Consider the following 16,572-nt stretch of genomic DNA (forward strand, 5'->3'; position numbering starts at 1 on the left):
AAAGCCACTTTCTTTCGCTTGCCGAAGGTCTGTGATAAAAACTAGTTCTAGTCAGAAAGTCGAGGAAACGGGGGTTTGCGGTGCAAAAAAAAAAAAAGACACACGTTTTGCTAAAAAAAAAAAAGCCATATTCCTGCTTTTAGATATTGCAACTTTTGGAGGGTTGACGGCGGGCATATTCGGTATGTGCTGACGGTATATGTAAAGGTAGGCACATAGTGACCCGAAAACAGCCTAGTCGTGTGCAGTATACAGTAAATCCGAGAGACGCATCAGGAAGAACAGAAAAAAAAAAAGAAGAAGAAAAAAATGCCGATCTGTCCGGTACACCTCGGCCAGATGAGCAAGAATAGATAGAACTCGGAGGATACACAAAGGGTGGGGAATAGGTTTGAAACTGAACGGTAGCGAGAGCATGCGGCTCTGCGCCGCTCTTTTACCAAAACGAGAGGAAGTGATAACGCATGTTCAGGCTAAACAATGAAGCAATGGACGGAGCCGATCGATATTCCCCAAGCTCAGGTGACATGACCTTTTTCTGGGGACACCCGATTTCCGACCAAACAGGATCGGACAACAGAGCAACCCCTTCCCGATTTTGTCCCCCTTATTGTTTTCTTGGGTAGCGTTTTAATTATTGCCGTAGCCCTATTCCGTATGAGCCGGGCTGCCGTTTGATGACCGAGCGGCACTATGAAGAGACCGAGTTGATTTCTGATAGCCTGACCTCTATAGAGGAGTTCTCGCGCCGTCGGGGATACAACATCGTTCTGAGGCGGGTAGAACATGATTATGGTATCATGACGCAACCACCCCCTTGTAGCTAAGTTAGCTAGCTAATCGATCCTTGTCGAACAGCTGTGCGCTAAGAATGGCTTGCATATGCCAAGAGAAAAAAAACCCCTCTGGCGAAAACGTGCTGCAGTAAGACGTGCTTGCCAGTGCATGCATGGTACAAGTCCAATGAGGGGCGAGGGTATTGATGTGGTGAAACGGCCTCCTTCAATATCATGCCAAGGACAAAGAAAACACGATCTGCTATTTAAATGCTCACCAAAAAGAAAGCTTGCACATGATCCCCCAAAAGTCTAACCAAGACACGCAAGCCACCAAGAAACATGACCCAGAGCTCACATAGCTCACAAATCGTAAAACGCTCGTACCAATTATAACAAGACATTGTAGATGTTTCCTGTCGGGGCTGCTGTGTACCGCAGTCCCCATGTCTGTGAAAATCTTTCTCACGGTTGTTCTCTTCGCATAGTTTCACATTCTAGTCCTCTGGGTGGTAGCACAATACCCTGGCCTTGCAGATGACATTTTCGTACTGCTGCAGATTCCCGCCGTTCTCGTCGCCACGTTTGACGACCCCCGGAAATATGGCACACCGTACCGCAGGCCCCGCCGCCAGTGCGTCTTCGTCCAACAGACCGCCCACGTCCTCCATCCGTGCTGGGTTGAATATGGTCTGCTGATCCGCATTGGCGGCGGTTGCGGTGGGCAAAAAGACGCGAAAGAGGGCCCTTTGGACCGATAACTGACGCGCAAGATCGATGGCGGTAGTGATTAGTTGGCGGAGCAAGGTTTCCCGGGCTGCAGGGTCAAGAGGTGCTGGGGATGGGCCGCGCAGGGTGGTGTTTTGGGCTGTTGCTGCCCCTGTTGCTGCTGTGAACTGGTCTGCTGTTATACCTGAGAGTAGACGATTTATCCGCGCTATTATAGCATTAGTCTGGATGGCTGTTCCTTCTTGCATCTTTTCGGATGCGTTTCTCGACAGAATTGTAAGTGTTGAAGCTCGCCATTGGTTGACCAACTCCGGATCTTCAACTGCGAATGTTTTGAGCACACAGTTAGATGGGGGCTGCCGTAGTCATTGTTTGCTATAACAGAGGCAGAGGTAAAACCAACCAAATGATCCCATCAATGCTTCCATCCGGGAAAACTGCTTGGCATGGTCATTGCTCAGGCCCACGAAATAACTGTCGAAAACCATCTCTACCAGTATCTTCGAGACGAGTGACTGCAACAGCGGCAACTTTGCATCTTTGGCAAGGTCCTCGTATGTCGGAGCCAAAGAGCTCAGCTCCTCAAGTATATCCGCATCGGCACGCGAGAGGTCTGAAATGTGACGAGCAGACACAGATTCCCCAGTCAGCTGCGACCGCACGATCCCGAAAAAAAAACTTCGGCATCTCAAAACTTCAAAGCACCCCTTCTCCCGCAAGTATAAAAGCGTACCCACCAAGTTTTGTCCTCCGGAAGTTGCTAATAACCCAATTCTGTAATCCATTATACAGACGCGAGAATCCATCCGCAAAGACGTTGTCGGTCGGCACGTCGCCGCCACCGCCGTACGCGGACCGGGTGCTGTTGGCCAGCCACTCCTTGAGGCCCCTGACCTGGCCGCGGAGGTCGACGATCTCGCACTCGCGCGCGGCCAGGTCCCGGCGGGCGGCGTCCCAGTCCTGCCGAAGCTCTTCACGCTCGGCGGCGCACAGGTCGTGCTCAGCCCGCAGCTGCCGGAGCTCCGTGTCGGTCCGCAAGAACTGCTGGTGCAGGTTGCTGTGCTGAACCTGCCAAAACGCCGCCCGCTCGCTCTCGTTGTGCGACAAGCTGTCCAGCTCCCGCTCCAGCGCCGCTATGCGCTGGTCCTTTTCCCTGAGGATTTGCTGCTGCTGCTGCTCGCTGTCGTAGGATGTGATTCTGCTCGCGCGGGTTGGAGGTGGCGACGGCGGGGTTCGACCTGAGGAGTCGGGGCTGCCGGTGGGTTGCGGGCTTGGCGTCTTACTTGCGCTGGGTTTCGCCGAACCTGACAGCGCAGCCCGCGGCGGAGGAGTGATCACGTCGCGGTCGTCGTCATAATCATTATCATCATCATGATCATCATCATCATCAGTGCTGCTACTGTTACAATTGCCACTTTTAGGAGGTGGTGGTGGAGCCTGTGCTGCAGTGGTAGCTGCTGGTGTCGCTGCTCTCGAGGACACTGACGTCGTTATCGTCATGGTGGAAGCAGGGTTGCGGAGGACATGGCTTGAAGTTGAAGACGAGCCGCGTGTCTGGATGCGTTTTCGCATTTAACAACCTAAAGGTGTTTTATTTTTTTTCTTTGGCCGCAGTTGGGCAAACAGCCTGTCTTATTTTAGAAAGAATCACCTACCTTCCGCTGACGCGGGGGAGAGATCGCTTGGCTGGGCGCTGTGGGCCGCAAGGGTGGCTGCCTAGAGCGACGCCAAGACGCCTCGTACCGGCAATAGGAATGGAAGACCGTTCGTTGGTCATCCATTCACTTGTCACGGTATGAATTGGGTACATGCTGGGTACGACAAGCAAACAAAAGGGGGGCAAATCAAGGGAAATCGCTTTATCAAAAATACTGAATCATCCCAATATCGCTCAATCATTCCAATTTCGTTCGTCCGTCCCTGGAGCCTCTATGGATATGCAGCTGCCTAGAGGCCCGCTTACCCTCCAACAGCAGCTTGGCGTCTAATATTGAGATAACATCAGATTTGCACATTTTACATTTACCACCAGGCTGCAGACACTTTGTTCAATCCCTTTCATCCAACCATGTTCTATAAATTGAACTTGCAAAAGAAAGAAGACATTACATCCAAATCATCCGATGCACCGCCCATCTCCCGTCCTCCAGACGCAACTGGTCGGTCATTTTTTACTGACTTTAGTCAATTAAAGCTATCTATGGTATGTGATCAACAAAATTCCTGGTGCTTGTAGAAAAAAAAAAAGTCAGCCAAGGTAGAGTTTGTGAGCGAGCCGGGCCTTTGCATGTCGTTGCGCCGCACACTTCCGTGTACTGTACGCAGTCTGCCTATCGTACTTCGCAGCATGGTACAAAATATGACAAATTCCCCGGACAGTAAAACTTTTGAGACAGCCGCATGGGACTATGGATCCTAGGCACACTTCCTTCTCTCAGCGCGGGTAGAGCCGTCGGATTCTAGCAGAAGAAAAAAAAAAGGTTTGATGCATAAGAAAAGCTAAGTAAGAAGTAGATTTTTTCGTCCATATGATTACTCTTTACTTCGTACATTCCTCCTCATCGCAACAATTGGGTTGGACGAAAGTTTGGCCTGAGTTCTGTTGGGCAGGGATTCGGCAGTCTGGTGTAAAACTTCCATTTCATACAGACCGCGAACTCTGTTCTTTTGGTCCGCCCCGGCTGGAAGCCGATGGCCGAATAGAGACTTTAGGCCAAAGCCCAGTTGAGTGAAATTTGCGGGACCGTCCGATATGTCACCGGATGCCTAGATTTTGACAACTACAAGGGTATGCTCTTGTTACATATGCTCTTCAGGTTTCAATATACCTCATACATATAACTTACCACAATATAGAAGGCCTCTTAACCTCTCTTTCGACTGCCGTGGTTATGGTGACATTCGTAGTCCTTCCTCATCCATCCAAGTTCCCATCTCACAGCACATACCATCATGGCTACGGTATATCAGAAACGTCATAGACCATCAGCAAGGCCTTCAAGCAATCAAGAGACAGGAAGCAGGTACCTTCTCAAGAGTTTTCTGTCTGGAGTTCTGGCTGTCCTGGGAGCCTTGACCTACTATATTGCTTCAGGCCAAGTCGGACCAGAGACCGCACAGTGGCTGGCAGATCATGCGTCTATCGTACCAGTCACTGAAAATCTGGCCAGGCTGCTTGCCAACCCAGACCAGGAGGCTGTCAGCCCAATCCAAAAGGCCGCTGATCCAATCCAGCATATCGACACGCCTACACCCAGGCATATTATTGTGTCTTACCAACCACTAATCATTATCCTGGAGGACTTCCTTTCCCAAGGCGAAGCAACTTACATTGAGAATTTAGCGTGAGTGTCTTTTCGTGATTCCAAGTTACCCATTGAAAATTCATTATCTCCAATGTCATGTGTGATCCCAATGGTTCCAAGAGACAGTCTCGATGCTGACACAAAATGACCGGTTCAAGGCAAGGAGGTCGACATAATATATCGCATAGAGGGGAGTCTACCGCCCCCAGCTCGCCGAGAAGCCTAAAGTTTTCCATTTCCACCACGGACCCCGTCGTGGAGCGTGTAATCACACGGGCCACGAGCTTGCAGGGCTTCCTGCCTAAAGAAAGACTCCACACAAAGGTAATAAGATACGCTCCCGCCCAGAGAGAACAGCCACATTATGGGCGGTCACATCGTGAGATGCCGCGAAAGGCCGCTCGGCGCGGCGAGGCGACAAATGCGTGCATGGTTGCCGGTGCGAGACCGAAGCATGGAGATGTAAGCGAGGCGAGGGCGCATGACCGCAAACGAGACCATCACAGGCTGTCCCATCACCTCCACCACAGCAGACGCAAAAACGGGTTGAACCCAGGGTTTGGATGCCATAGCAACGGCATCAGCGTCGAAAAGGATAGGCCCGAATGGGAAACGACAATCTCGGTCGTTCTCAAAGCGACGTGTGGAGGCGGCTGCGGGACGCAGTTCCCCAAGATTCACATCGACTGGTCGGCCGAGGATCCTCGCTGGTGCGACCTTGTCGATTGTGATGAGAAGGCTCTCACCATCAAGGCGAAGCCAGGGAACGCAATCTTTTGGAAGAATACCAACGCCGTTGGCGGCCGTGACGATGCCACTCTGCACACGAGTTTGTCGGTGCCGAACGGTGACAAGGTCGAATTGAACATTTGGGCAGTCAATGGAATGCCAGCTGTGTAGGACTAGCTCTAGTTCTAGAACTCTAGTCTGGAACTAGTTCTAAATTGCATGAACCCCATTATATGGTACCCGCGATCCTTTGTTAGCCTCCGTTTGAACCACGCAAATGTTGACGTTGAAAGTATGTACGTATCTACCCGTAACTTTCCGCCGTGGATAGGCAGGCAGGTTCCCAATGCAACTACCGTGGTGGTTGCGTGGTTGGACGCGCTAGTTTTAGCAACCAAAAATCACTGGGTCGAATTTAGTTATCGCGTAGCCTCACCAATCCACTTTGGGGTGATACTAAAATACGCTCCTCCATGCAAACGAAGGATTCTGTCTGGCCCACGAGGTAGTCTTCAGATTGGATGATGCCCCTACCTTATCATTAAACTTATATGTTTAGACGGGTAAGGTACACCTAAGTTGCTAGTTCACCGGTAGAACCTGCCTCCAATATCTGCACCTAGATTAAAATAGACCATGCGACATCGTCAGATTGTGGCCTGTTCAAACCGTCAAACGGGCGCCATTCCGTAACAATGACACATAAAAAAAAAAAAAAAAATAGCCCACACAAGCTGTGCAGAAAGCAAGTTACTTTTGACCTGCCACATAGGTATGGGATGGCATGCAGAAATCTGGCGCCGAGTCCGAGCCAGTGTAAGTAGAACAATGCAAAACCTGGCCGAGACACGTTATATGCAGCATATCGGGCTACACTGCATTGGCCGTGTGGTTGTTGGTGTAGCATCGTAGCTTTTCTTGGTTGTTGTTGCTACTTACCGTCAAACATGCTACCTTGCCATAAATCCCCTACCTACTCATGTCAAAGTTGCGAACCCAAAAAAAAAAAAAAAAAAAAAAGGATGCCCTTCCTCGCGGAAGTTCTCGGGCCCGGCGCCAAGTTGCAGTGGCGGTCAAGTGGAGACGCATCGCCCGAGCCCAGTCCCCGGCAGCCCAAAACAAACCAATCAGAGCCCTCCATTTCCTTCCCCAGGGCCCCAACAATTTTCCCATCGGCTTCATCCATGATATTATCGGGTGAGCCCAAGTGGCATGTCTCCGGGGCACGAAACCTCCATGCGAAAACTTAATGAAAAGGCTCTCGACCGGGAGTTCCTTGCACCTTTGCCCAAGCCACCCCCTCAACTACTACTCTATCTGCATCTCGTCCTTTCCAGAGGTTGTCGTCAATTAATTATAAACAGGTCCAGTAGATGGGACTTTTCGTATTTTCTTTTTCGCTCTTGTTGTTCAGTCGAACTCAATCGCCCTAAATCGAATTGACTCTAGTAGTCCCGCGTAACTCAATTCAAAGCATTCCCCCACGCATAGTCTGACGTTGTTCTATAAGGAAAAACCCGAAGGCCGAAAAGGAGAAGAAAAAAAAACTCTTCAATCCCGTGACGCCGCAACGTTTTTTTTTTTAGCACCCGTTGCAAACAATATCAGCCCCGGCCCAAACTTGGCCTCCCAACATCAAACTACGAACGCGTCGCGCCGGACCAATAGCCCATCATGGATGTCACAGTCGCCTACAATCAGCATTCGAGTCACGCGCGGCGCAAGAATCGATCCTCGACCAACCTGAACCACCTCTCCCTGGCCCCACTGACAACGAAACTCCCGCTGTCGGACCCGGAGGAGCTTCCCGCGATCCAAACCGCCCCGCTCGTGCCGAGCACCTCGTACCTACAGGGCAAGTCCGCTCCGACCACCCCGCGGCTGCTCTCACACTCGCCCGCACGCTCTCGCTCGCAATCTAGACGTGCGACCGGGACCGCGTCCCTACCCAAGAGCAAGTCTACCACCCATCTGCACAGGACGTCCACCTCGGGCACCGCCACGCCGACCGCCGCCGGCAGGCGCCACCGTATGGAGGACGCCAACGGCGGAGGCCCGCTCTCGGCCAACGAACCCAACAACAGCGATTGGCTCCTCAGGGCCGGCGCCATGTTGAGCGGCGAGTACCGCGAGTACAAGGGTCAGGCGTGGCTGGAGACGAGGGCCAGCTCCACCAACCTTGTTGGCACGCACTCCGCCGCACTCGATGCCGAGGAGATTGCCTTTGAGCACAAGATGGCGAGGGAGTATCAGCACTCCAGTAGCCGCCACCACAGCCGGCGCGGCAGCGTGCAAATCCTGGAGGACGAGTCAATCTACATGACAGCTACCTCATCGCCACCGGGCAGCCGGCTGCCTAGTCGCTCACACAGCCGTGTGAGCAGCCGCACACAATTGATGACGCCGAGAGAGCGCCGGTCAATGGACGGCTACTTCAACGGCCACCACCCTCAGGTCGATGATGACATCCCAGGGCCCGACTTCGTGAACCTGGACGAGACTCTTGAGGCCATAGAGCAAGATACGAGCATTGAGGATGAGGCTCACGTTCGCAGACTTGTCAAGAGGGAGAAGCAGGACGGCGCCGGAGCCTGGTTTGGCAACGTCCTAGGTTGGCGACTGTTCTCGGTGGATGAAAACGACGAGGAGACTGACGAAGAGGACGACGAGGAGAGCTACGTTGCCGGAGAGTCCGGCGGAGACGCATCGCCTTACAACCTTGCGGTGATGGAGAGGCGACGCACCAATGGTCTGGCTCGTTTTGAGGGCATCACCACTGTCCCCGAGGCCCGAGTTCCGCCTCCCAAAGCCGATGAAGGCGGCTGGCAAGATGCGGCATGGCTACTAAGCGTCGCCTCCAAAGTCTTGCTGTAGTATATCGAATTTTTGTCTTGTATATCTGTTATTTTTTTTCCCCCAGCTACTGCAGGAAGCAAAACTTGGCATCTGATAACCAACCTTTTCATCTCTTTTTTGCTTATGGCGGAAAGCTAGCCAAGTTGAATCGATGTCAACTTGCAAGCTCGATCTGGGTCTCCCACAAGTCGCATTTTCGCTAGATTTGCAGATCTTTACTGCACCTTTACGAAGTTTGTTCCCCCCTTCCCCTCATTGGCGCGGCGAAAAACATCTAGCTCGTCATTTTCAAGAAATGACGTATCCAAGGCGTTGTCAGAAAAACAGAATGTGCATACATGTGGCTAGACCGTTATGTCCCTCACCACCGCGCGCGGCACATCTCACCGTAAAGCAAAAGCGCAAAGGAATAACCAAGCTTTTTTTTTTATCTTCCCCCGCCATGCTCTGATCACGATCGCCTAATGTCTTCGCAGCATGCAGAGAAATAACTTCTGACGCCGTAGACTGAGTCTTGCCGGGTAGATAAGTGATTTTTGTTAGATTAATGGAAGGGCGGGGTTCATTGCAAATCTTTCCTCATCATAGATGTCGATCGAGGGCGATGGGGGGTGGGAGACACCATATTGCTCGCCATTAAGGGGGGGGGGGGGGGGGGGGGGGGGGGGGGTTTGATTCTTTTTCTTCTTGATAGATTTGAGTTGGGCATTTTAGCCGTTCGCGTGTGGATGTATAAAATGGCCGTGCTGAGATTCTGGATCCTTGACCTCCGTGGGGGGGAGTCCTTTGAGAGCTGCGGAACAGGCCTTGGCATGCCGCAACTCAGGAGGCCGACTAGACCTCAGGTCGGTTCTAGAGAAAAGAGAAGAAAAAAAGAAAAGAAAAAAGAAAAACCTGTTTTCCAGGTGTAACTATGCAAATCGTATGCAAGCACAGCGCATATCGCAAGTTCGAGACACAACCCCCGTTGGGGGGTTGTGCGCGTGCAAAGATTGGAAATGAACCCATTCTGTGGGGGGGGTTTGTCGCTTTCACTCCGTTTTCTGTTAACTAACCCAAGCCCGGATTGGTAGAGATGGGCGATGTTTGCTGATACCGCTGGATAGAAGGCTGCGTCTAACCCCATCAAAAATGATGAGGGCACTATGTAGGTTCGCTTCCCAGTGCCCCCGTATTTACCTCGCGTGGCATGGGCTTCGGGTAGGGTGCAGGTAGAGAGAGGGCTGAAAGTCCGAGGTTTCGTAACCCATCAAGAATTGTGTATATCATGGAGAGAGGAGGAATAGGGAGAGGCATTGGGTTGACGAATCATAGACGAAAGAAAGTATAAGACAAGAAAGGGGAAAAGAAAGAGAGGTAGACAGAGAAAGATCCAGGCTGTTCAGTTAACGAATGGCATGATGCATGACATCTCTCAGTCATCGTCCACAGGCAAGCAGTTTTTCAGATGTCAATCAACTAACTCCATTCTCCCAGACGCGATTCCCGCATCCAAGGCCCCCTAGTGCTCGCATGCGCTTGAATGGGCCCTTTGCGATTACCAAGGTGCCATTGCCACACCTTGTTTTCACGACTTTAGCAGCAGGCTCGTCGTGAGGATTGACGGCTTGGCATGAGGCTGCTGCACATGTTGGGCTTCTGCCAAGTGGGTATGGCACCGGGCGGACTGAAAGGCTGGCGGGGAAGTGTGAAAAGGAGGGAAAATAGGTATTATAGTAGCAAGTTATTACCACTAATTAAAATCGATTTCTGTTCTCCAGTTGTAACGGCAGTCCACAAACCCAGACTCATACAGTAGTATCCTGGCTTCTGACCGCCAAAAAAATTCGACCAGTCAGGCAGAAGCGGACCTTCATCGCCGCCATGGGTTTCTCATGCTTGGCGTGCCGTTTTGCCGAGCCTAGCAAGATATACACGGTAGCTTTCCCGGGTTAGGGTGGGTAATGATGGGCCTATGCCCACGTTGGTATACAAGAGTTGGGAAACTGACCGAGTTGAATGATATGGCACATGATGAATTTGATACTGTTGTACTTCACCTGCCCGCAACTATACCTACCTGCCTTACTCGGCCGATAGGGAGAATTGATCTGTAACCAAGCAAGCAGCAGCCAAGAGGGTGCATTTTCAATCATTTTGTCTCGGGTATGTCCGGTGTCCACGACAGACTATCCAAAGGAGCAAGGTTAGGGCAAGAAAACCGCTTGCAGCGCAATCCAATATCTACATGGGTGTGTCCCCGCCAATGGAACATGAACCGGTGATTTGAGGTGCACGTGGCCGTACAGGAAGCTCAGTGGAATATCCCACTCATAAGCTTTTTTTCTTCTTTTTTTTTTGCTGTTTTCTCGGAGATGTCGACTAATATTGAAACGACAGCCCCGTCAGCCCGAGTGGTGGATCAAACTGTATTGTGAACCCTTTTTGAGCTGCAGGTTAGGCGGGGTCCTATGACGTATTAGCGAATGCTGAGGTAGCATGGGATGGAGCCAGGGTGCGAGGTGATCTTAACCCCAGGGAGCCACGCTGTCTATCTACCTAACTTGTTACGGTCAAACCCTGATTAAGCAGTTAGTTAGCGGGTGGATCCATCTCCATCGAAACGGTGAATCAATGAATCTACCCGCCAAGTCGGACGAGATATGAAAGAGTAGGTGTCAGTCCAGCCCCCAAAGAAACCAAAACGGAGGTAGGGCTAGTCATTTGTTATTTTTGCGAAGCCCGTTTTGGATCCAAGGGGGAAGGGGAAGAATTCGGCGTTATGAGAACCAGTCTACCGTAGATCAAATATCCCAGTCAGACTATTCTGACCCGAATGTATTTGCAGGAGAGTGACCAGCATCATGAGGCTGAGGCTTCCAGTCAGATGGCTTGACATCGCGGTATACGCAGAGCTGAAATTTCTTGGTCGTGTAGTTCTGTTGTGCGCATCGTGTTGAAAACTCGATAAAAGAAACAAAACCAGGCAGGTGGATCGATTAATTGTTTGATTTGTGTCATGCAACCGGGTTTACCAATCCGAGTGAATGGGTATTGTCGGAAGTTGCCAGCAATGATGGAATCCCTCGGGTGGTATGACTTCGGAGAACAATTTCGTAGTTTTCTTGCAAGGTTGGCGCACACAAATACTACGCGCCCACCTTGCTTAAAGGAAGGTAATCAGCGGGGTAAAGTTGGAAGTCCAACGGTTTGGACGTAGCAAGCACTGTAGGGACTGGGACGAGCTTTTCGCGATCGGCGTGTCTGGAAGAGTCTAAAACTAAACAGCTGGGTCCAGTGGCTGGTAGTCGACGTCGTGAAGCGGGTTTGGCTTGGTGATGGATTTTCTGAGTTGCGTGACAAGAGAGGGGCCATGTATCCTTGGGAACCTAAAGTGGTGGGTTAACCGCCATAGTAATAAGCCTATCGCGTGCCGCCTTGGGGTTTGATTCGTACAACGGTAAATTTGTTCGCATTCTTGAGAAAAAAGAACAAGAAAAAAAGGTAAGGCGGCAGAGCGGCAGGTAGCACAATGACAAAACATCAATCAACAGGAGGGCTTGGGCGAGGGGAAACAAAAACCCTTAAATACAGTGGTGGGTTATACCGTGCCTCCTGTGGCTGTCCTTCGGCTGCCCGTGGCTCTGCCCGGGAGATTGGTATGGACCCTGCATTCTTTTTGCAGCACTCTCGGAACCTTCCATGGTCGGGTTTTTTTGTTCTGTGGAGAAGAACATCAACAGCGCATAATCCGTAGATACGTAATCAAAATGAGCTTGACCCCATGTTGTATAATGTAGGCAATGTACATAATGGGGGCAATGTCGAGGCTTTGGGGCGCTGTGTTTGATGCCTGCCGATCGATCACTGGTAGCTTGCTGGATATCGAGGCTCAAGTTATTTTGGTGAGGTGCAGTCACCATCGGGTTTTGAATCGCGCCGGGACAAGGAGGTGGCAGAAGCGCGGGATTTGAAGAGAGATGCTGTCATGATGATATCAGCGCAGCTCCACAAGCAATATGCGGGTTCGACTAAGATATAATCCGAACAATTTCTCTCTGCAATTTGAGCAGGGAGACTTTAAGTCAAAAATACGAGATAATCTGCGCAAAGACGCGATATGAATCCTATATGAAATGCTTCTGAGGCAGAATGTTGAATGTCGCTCAACCAGAACTGTGGAGGTCGCACTCGTCGATCTGCAACAGGCAATTGCTGTATGAGGTCAAGTTTTGCATGGGCGGCCAGTTGTGGCTCGATTCAGAAGCAAACTCGCCTGAATTGGTGGGCCCTAGAGGGTCACGCCTCTTTTGCATGGAAGGCGGGGCTATAAGAAGGATGAGGTAGGTACTCCGTAGACCTCCTAGGGTATTGAGATGATGTACCGATGGGGTCTGCAAAAGGTTAATGAAGAAATTTGAAAGAATTAGCGAGTAAAACAAGAAACGGGGCAATCTTTAAGAGACCCAATTTTGGCAATGAATCAAAAAGAAAAGCATGGGAAAAAAGCGGTTTAATCGAGAATTCATTCTTATTTGGATTCAAGATTCTCTCTTTCTTTGCAAAACTTTATTTTTCTCGATCTTCCAGGTTTTAACTGACAGGCATTTGGAAGTCTCAAGTTTTTTTAGAATGATAATCCTTTGTCAGCCACCGTTAAAAGAAAAACCTAGACCCCAGAGTCTACGACGTAGTACGTATGTGCTCGCATACAGTAGACCCGAAGCACACTAACTCAACGTGAGCATACCGCCAAGAACAAGGAACAGGGTCAAATTTCCCTCCCGCGTTTCCATCTTTAATTTTTATTTTATTTTTATTCTTTCTGTGCGCTCTATCTGTCTGTGCATCCATCAGCAGTATCCGATATCGCGTTTTTCTCGTGTGGAATTTCTGGATCAAAATCCCACCAACGTCGTCCCGCTTACCCGCGCACACGGGTTGACCTGGCACAGTTTGACCGTTTTCCGGCACCACGTCCGTCCCGTTGCGCCTGCGTTCGTTCGCTGGTCCTGCGAGCCGCCCACGACCAAGGTAGGCTTACCCACCTTACCTTCCCGACCTGGCCTGTCCTTGGACTACCGTATACCTACCTTGTCTTTCTTTCGACGCACACCCCGTGAATTCCGCACCCTGACTTCACTGCCCGCCGTGATCCCTTGATTTTTCCCCCCCTCGAAAGCCCTTTTCTACGAAATACAGTACGGCTACTACCTCCCTTCCCGCAACCCCCAGCATACCCATATCTCTCTTAGCTACATCTGCCTGCCGATCGACCAGTTGTGTTCGCCAGGCTCCCTGACAACCTACCCACTATTGGTACCTACTTTTTGCGAAGTACCTAGCTTTCAGTTGTAGGCCCCGTCGATCGGTTACTTGTCCGACACCTACTACCTGCCTTGCCTTGTTAAGATCAACCAGTCGCCAACAGGGCTTCACCCCGGCTCATTGCTTCCTTCCCATATCGGCAACTGCTCTCCCGTTCCCGGCTCGGAAGTAGCTTGTATCGTCCATACATACCTAGCGGCCACTCTCGCAATTCCTCCATCCCCCTCACTACGCACGCACATAATCAGACCCAACTGTCAAGCCAGTCCCTTTGGCCAAACGCCTGACCGGATACTCGCCTCCAAATAAGTAGTAAGTGTGGAAGTTGAGCTGTTACTTTACTTCATCTCTGCTTTTCTTGTTTTTGTTTGTGTCTTGTGATTTGATTGCCGCCGCGCTCGGCTACTGGTAGCCAAAGAGCTTACTGGCTGGCTGGAGGGTTGTGATGTGAGGTCTAAAAGCAGCGGTTGAAGTACCTGAACAATGGTGACCATCCCATCCTCCGTGTGAAGATCCGCACGAATCTGTCCCAGATCGGCATGAGCATGGAACTTTCCCTTTAGTTGTTTGCGTCTGCCAAGATTTTACATCTCTGCGGTAGTTTAAGGTCAGAGGAGGAGAGAAGAAGAACAAAGCCGTGGGTCGGTGTGAAGTGTGCTTTTTTTTTCATCTTTTTATTTTATTTTATTTTTTTGAGCCGCTCACCTCCTGTCCTCTACCCCCTTGTCTACCTTACCTACCTCATACCTTGTCGATTCCGACCCTACAGCATTCTATTATCGCTCCACTTGCCTCTCCTACTGATCTCTTCTGGCATTACATTACATTACATTATTATATTCAACCTGGTCACGCGCATTCCCTTGACTCCATCTTTGCCTTAGCGAAATCGCAGTCTTTCCTTCCGACCCCCAAAAAACACACCCACACATACTTCCTTACTACGCAGCAGCGTTCTGGTTTTTTTCCTCGTTATTTTTATCTGAGGCACCTCGATCAACATCATTTTTGAGCTGCAAGTCATTTCTATATACTTTTCTTTGCTGTACTGGACCATTTCCAGTGAACTGTCACGCCAGTGCAGTGCAAGTTTGTATACATCAGTACCGGGAGGCTTGCTAGCAGAACGTACACGATGTACTCTGTAAAAGACTCTGAAAAGGTCAGGTCGAAATTAGTTTGAGAAGCAAGCGAGCCTAACATTTGTGCCTTGCTCCAGAGTCTTGGAGCCTATCTGCCTTGTCCCCCTCCCCTTCCCCGCCTCCTCGGTTACTCTTTTTGTTGTGTAAACAAGCGTTATCACTCTTTGTACCTGAATTTGCGAGGGGGGAAAGATAACAAAAATCATCGTGGGGAATTTCCGTGTCTCTGGATAAACGAGTACTTCTCTCCCTACTCCGGACTCTCATCCGATGATACCATTTTAAACGCATTGCCAAACATGCATATCAACCATTCCGCTTCACTAGCCATTCTAAGAGTAAAGCCTTGGTCATTGGACTTTACGCTCCCCAAGGATGGTCATGGAGACAAGGGCTAGATTTCTGACAACTATTGCCTTGAGCAGTCCGATCCCGAAGAAAACGCCGACAAGATGCCCGACTTTGGAGCCCATGTCGACAGCACGACCTTCGAACAGATCCTGGAGATGGACGAAGATGAGGCCGAAAGGGATTTCAGCAAACCTTTAGTCATGGGATTCTTTGAACAGGCAGAGGAGACTTTTGAAAAAATGGACACGGCACTGTAAGCTGCGTCAAATTTGTACTCGGAGCATCTCAAGGACGCCCCCTGTGCGAAACATTCACCTTGTGGCTGCAAGCCTTTAAAGCTACCTAGTATATTTGCTAACCATATTTCCATCAACATAGGAAAGATCGTGACCTGAAAGAACTTTCGAGCCTTGGCCACTTCCTCAAGGGTTCATCCGCTACCCTGGGCTTTACAAAGGTCAAGGACAGCTGCCAAGTGATTCAGCAGTACGGACACAAGCTCAAACTAGACGGCACCGAGGAGCCGAGCGAGGATGTGTGCTATGAGAAGATCGAAAAAGCACTTGCAGACGCGAAGAAGGATATGGAGAGTTTGAAGAAACTTCTCAATGAGTTTTTCGTGATCGACCCCTAGATTCAAGCAACTTAAAAAGAAAGGCAGGCCTCGCATTCAGTTGCTGAAGAGGTCGCTGGCACATCCTGGATATCGCATTTTACTTCCCGAAGTTGCAGCATTAGAAACGAGGGCTGTTTCGAGGGAAGTACAGCGCCGAGGACCAAAGCTGGCATGGCTTGGAGAGGGCGGGAAGGAGGTGGAATGGAATCAAGGACTCTATGCGAGAGAGGGAGAGAGAGAGAGAGAGAGTCGTCAATGACTTCTTTATTTTGGGTGGCTTTACCATTCCGTGAGCTCAGTTGTTGCAATTCAGCGTCATTCGTTTATCCTTTGTTATCATTCAACCGATTACATGGCTCCAAGGGCAATATCATAGTGATACCACACACGGCCCGCCCTGATTTCACGTCAACAAATGGCGTGTTTCTTTTTTTGGGGGGCAACGATAATAATGGTCCTGGGCATGGCATTGACTTTTTTGCTTCGCTCAGAACTTTAGGATTATATTTGACTAGAACTACCTAGATACTTATCTTATATACTTGCCAAGAGTATCGGATGACACTCGGAATGTAAGTTAATTACATGACTTTGGACAAGTTTACATGGCGTCACAATGCCGAACTTTTGAATATTCAGGCCTTGCTCATCTCTCAAGTTCTGGCAAAGACAACCTGAAAAAGACAATCAGATTGGAGGTGACTAAGGTACCTAGGTAGATATCTAGAAAGTAAGATACCTATCGGTAGCCGTTATGTTAT

General features: G+C 50.2%; 6 protein-coding genes across 6 annotated transcripts; 3 read left to right on the top strand and 3 right to left on the bottom strand.

Annotated features, from left to right (window-relative positions):
- Positions 1–804: 804 nt before the first annotated feature.
- On the bottom strand, positions 805–3,123 carry PgNI_07581 (uncharacterized protein). Its single transcript, XM_031127591.1, has 3 exons — positions 2,243–3,123; positions 1,909–2,118; positions 805–1,827 (listed from the first exon to the last, which is right to left on the bottom strand). Exons 1-3 carry the CDS (start codon positions 3,075–3,077, stop codon positions 1,274–1,276), a joined length of 1,599 nt encoding a protein of 532 aa, XP_030980964.1. The 5' UTR covers positions 3,078–3,123; the 3' UTR covers positions 805–1,273.
- A 1,334-nt stretch (positions 3,124–4,457) lies between these two features.
- PgNI_07582 (uncharacterized protein) lies at positions 4,458–5,710 on the top strand (the record flags this gene model as incomplete). Its single annotated transcript, XM_031127592.1, has 2 exons — positions 4,458–4,849; positions 4,969–5,710. 2 exons carry the CDS (start codon positions 4,458–4,460, stop codon positions 5,708–5,710), a joined length of 1,134 nt encoding a protein of 377 aa, XP_030980963.1.
- An 811-nt stretch (positions 5,711–6,521) lies between these two features.
- Positions 6,522–6,725, bottom strand: PgNI_07583 (uncharacterized protein; the record flags this gene model as incomplete). The annotated part of the gene is made up of 1 exon (XM_031127593.1): positions 6,522–6,725. One exon carries the CDS (start codon positions 6,723–6,725, stop codon positions 6,522–6,524), a length of 204 nt encoding a protein of 67 aa, XP_030980962.1.
- A 488-nt stretch (positions 6,726–7,213) lies between these two features.
- PgNI_07584 (uncharacterized protein) lies at positions 7,214–8,413 on the top strand (the record flags this gene model as incomplete). Its single annotated transcript, XM_031127594.1, has 1 exon — positions 7,214–8,413. One exon carries the CDS (start codon positions 7,214–7,216, stop codon positions 8,411–8,413), a length of 1,200 nt encoding a protein of 399 aa, XP_030980961.1.
- A 3,479-nt stretch (positions 8,414–11,892) lies between these two features.
- Positions 11,893–12,542, bottom strand: PgNI_07585 (uncharacterized protein). Its single transcript, XM_031127595.1, has 2 exons — positions 12,424–12,542; positions 11,893–12,357 (listed from the first exon to the last, which is right to left on the bottom strand). Exon 2 carries the CDS (start codon positions 12,295–12,297, stop codon positions 11,959–11,961), a length of 339 nt encoding a protein of 112 aa, XP_030980960.1. The 5' UTR covers positions 12,298–12,357; positions 12,424–12,542; the 3' UTR covers positions 11,893–11,958.
- An 899-nt stretch (positions 12,543–13,441) lies between these two features.
- On the top strand, positions 13,442–16,361 carry PgNI_07586 (uncharacterized protein). Its single transcript, XM_031127596.1, has 3 exons — positions 13,442–14,864; positions 15,270–15,448; positions 15,574–16,361. Exons 1-3 carry the CDS (start codon positions 14,838–14,840, stop codon positions 15,827–15,829), a joined length of 462 nt encoding a protein of 153 aa, XP_030980959.1. The 5' UTR covers positions 13,442–14,837; the 3' UTR covers positions 15,830–16,361.
- The last annotated feature ends 211 nt before the right edge of the window (positions 16,362–16,572 follow it).

This window comes from Pyricularia grisea, assembly GCF_004355905.1.
Source record: "Pyricularia grisea strain NI907 chromosome Unknown Pyricularia_grisea_NI907_Scaffold_4, whole genome shotgun sequence".
Classification (NCBI taxonomy): Eukaryota; Fungi; Ascomycota; class Sordariomycetes; order Magnaporthales; family Pyriculariaceae; genus Pyricularia; species Pyricularia grisea.